The sequence below is a fragment of the Pyrus communis genome, chromosome 9 (assembly GCF_963583255.1).
Source record: "Pyrus communis chromosome 9, drPyrComm1.1, whole genome shotgun sequence".
Classification (NCBI taxonomy): domain Eukaryota; kingdom Viridiplantae; phylum Streptophyta; class Magnoliopsida; order Rosales; family Rosaceae; genus Pyrus; species Pyrus communis.
In genome coordinates, this window is record NC_084811.1 from 19,050,946 (window position 1) to 19,054,410 (window position 3,465).

At 35.0% G+C, this 3,465-nt stretch overlaps 1 protein-coding gene across 1 annotated transcript; it reads left to right on the forward strand.

Annotated features, from left to right (window-relative positions):
• Nucleotides 1–1,689: 1,689 nt before the first annotated feature.
• On the forward strand, nt 1,690–2,322 carry LOC137744458 (uncharacterized). Its single transcript, XM_068484264.1, has 2 exons — nt 1,690–1,930; nt 2,105–2,322. Exons 1-2 carry the CDS (start codon nt 1,690–1,692, stop codon nt 2,320–2,322), a joined length of 459 nt encoding a protein of 152 aa, XP_068340365.1.
• Nucleotides 2,323–3,465: the final 1,143 nt, after the last annotated feature.

A 3,465-nucleotide genomic window follows, 5' to 3' on the forward strand; every position in this document is an offset into this window, starting at 1 on the left:
GTTGAAAAATCCAAATGCTATTTTTCTTCTAAAAATGACATCTTCTCTTATTGGTGAGTTTTTCTTTTAGACTCGAACGATATACGTGAGTTTTAACTATTTGTTGCATTATAAAAAAGAAATATCAAGGGCGGTGACTTATTAGTAAAAAAGTTATAGTATGGAGTGAGATGTAATGGGTTTCTAGCCTACTTTATGAATAGTCTTCGTATTGTTGTACCTGATTAATGTTCTAAGTCGATTAATTTCTCCTCCAATATCGTTTATATAAAAGAAAATCATGGATGGATTGTAACTCTCTTACATAGTCTTAATTTGTGGTAGAGTAATGTGAGTAATCTAAATGATTTTAGCTGGTTGGTGACTTCATAATCAAGTCAAATGATGAAAACCATTAATTCAAGCTGGTTACGCAAATCTAAATCATTTGTTGTACTTCTGGTGTATAAACATGTGGCTCCAAATTAAACAAGCTAAAGAATGACTTAAATTTGTCCAATGTGTCCATGCATATGTACATAGCAATAATCGAGTTCATAAAATCCCAACAGAAGAAGCAAATTATAAATGTATATCCGGTTTGTCTTCGATAAAAGGCTAAATTTTTAGCAAACCTTAAACGCCAGAAGAATAAGAAGAAATAAGGAGCCAAAGGTCAAAACCTGAAAGGGCAGTGCAACTGAAATAAATATTAAACTGATAATTAATGGGGTTTATAATAAGATAATCATAATATATTTGTGGGGCAAAGGGGACAGCGTGGGGTTGTCTGTCATATCACCTTCTCTTGATTTATTGAGAAGAATAAATGGGTTAGTTGAGAGCAAGTTCATTCCTAAAAAATATATGCTGGTACTTAAGTTCATTTAATTTATTCAGTGAACAGTGATAAACTTCACGAGCAGTAAATTAGCCAAATGTTTCTCCACTCCTAAAAAATGTGTTGGCATAAAGTCTAAAACTGCGCTGGTACAAACGATCTCCACCCCTACAAAATGCGCCAGCATCCAGCCCATTTAAAATATTAAATAATTATTTAGGAAAATTAATGAAAATGACTTGAAAACTTTAAGTTTTAATGATAAGGACAAAATAAAGAGTAAAGTAAATAGTGCCAAGATTGACTTTTTAATGTAAAATTGTGGTTTTTCGTTAAAGTGAACAGTACTGAGAGTTTTTTTGTTAAAGTTCCCTAATTATTCTATAAAATAATAAATTTTAAATTTAGTTTCAATTCTGGATAGGATTTTTAACCAATTTCGTCACGCCACATGTCATTATTCAAACGTACTATTTTGTGAATAGATTTCCGTTAAGATTTTTAACCAATCGCGACACGCCACGTATCACTATTTGTTTACAATAATTTAGCCAAGATTTCAATAAGATTTTCAACCAATCTTGTCACACCACATGTCTTTATCTGAACGTACTATTTTGTGGATAGATTTCTGATTAGATTTTCAATCAATCTCAACGCGCCACGTGTCACTATCTGTGTACAATAATTTAGCCAAGATTTTCTACCAATCGCATAGTGCCACGTGGCATTGTCCAAGACCTCATCCTTCCTTTTTTTGTCCATATAAACCCTACATCCCTACATCCATCATCATTCACACACCAAACTCAATCCTTCTTTTTAGCTCAGAATCCTTTTTCATCATTTTTAAATCTTGAGTTCTTACAATGTCTTCTTCAAGGAGATTGTCCAAACAATTTGAGGAGCAACAAAAAAGATTGTTGGCACAACAGGAAGAATTGTTCAATCTCGAGGAAGGTGGAGATGAAGCTTTCGCAATGGAGGAGGATGAGGATGATGAACATAGAAGGCAGAGGGCCTCACATTCCTACCATGTCATGGCAATTGTGGGTCAAATATCCAAACCCAGACGTGCTACAAACTTAGATAGAAAGAGGGAAAGACAAGGTAAATGTCTTTTGGAAAATTATTTTGTCCCCAATTGTGTATTCCCCGATCATGTTTTTAGACGTCGTTTTAGAATGTAACAAAGTTTGTTCGACAAAATCATGAGTGCTATTTGCAACCATGATCCATACTTTGTGCAAAAAAAAAAAGAATAAGATGTTTTTCATGTTCTAGGTTTTCTTCTTGAGCAAAAAGTTATTGCTGTCTTGCAGATGTTTGCATATGAAGCATCTACAGATCAAGTGGATGAGATAACGAGGATAGGAAAATCAACTATTTTGGAGTCCTTGATGCGATTTTTCTCTGCAATTGAAGCCCTCTATACCAATGAGTACCTCCAGACACCCATGCCAAGGGACTTACAAAGGCTACTGAGGAAGGGTGAGATGTGAGGCTTCCCTGGCATGATTGGAAGCATTGACTGCATGCACAGGACCTAGAAAATTTGTCCAAGTGCGTGGCAAGGAGCTTATGGCGACAGAAAATGAGCCAAAAGTATCATTTTGGAAGTGGTGGATTCATTTGATATATGGATTTAGCATGCATTTTTTGGTGTTCCACAAGGAAAATCACCCAAAGTCACATATTAGGTCAATGGCCATAGATACGAATGACCGTACTACCTTGCAGACGGCATTTACCTAAGGTGGACAACGTTTGTCAAAACAGTGCCACATCCACAAAGTGAAAATGAAAAACACTTCGCACAATGTCAAGATGGGAGTGGGAAGGATGTAGAGCGTTGTTTTGGTATCCTGCAAGCTCGTTGGGTGATTGTCAGGTTAACTGCCAAAATGTTTAATGTCGAGGCTCTTCGATCCATCATGATGACATGTATCATTCTCCACAACATGATTGTGGAATATGAGTATGATTATGATGCCATCAATGAATACGAGCCAGACATAATGAACAACTGAAGAACACGTATCTATTGTGCTCATGATGGCACAAAAGATCTCGTGCAACACGAGCCATTGGAACGGGATGAACATTATAATCAATTAATCGTTGAGCGCTAAACTTCAATGCAAGAGCCATACTGGCACTGTACCCGTCCAAGTGACTTAATTGAGCACCAGTGGGGATTGCAACAAGGTGAAGATAATTAAAAGGAGTTTGTGGTGGAAGAATAAAGTTCTTGGTTTATTTAGTGTGTTTTTTTTTAAGTTTATGAGTTTATGTAATTTTATTTCGTATGTTTTTTTAAGTTTATTTGGTGTGTTTAAATAAAGTACCAAAAATATTTAAGAAATTACATTTATTACTAAAAATAAATAAGAAATTACATAAAGCTACAAATAAATAAGAAATTACATAACATACTAAAAATAAAGACGAAATTACATAAAGTACTAAAAATTAAAACGAAATTAAATCAAGTACTACAAATAAATACGAAATTATACAATGTATGTGGAGCTAGGATATGTGGTGCTAGGATCTTCGTTGCTAGGATTTGTGTAGTTAGAACCCCCATTGACTTGTTTCCGCATCTCTTGCATGCCTCCTTCACACCACGTCTCTTTTTTCCG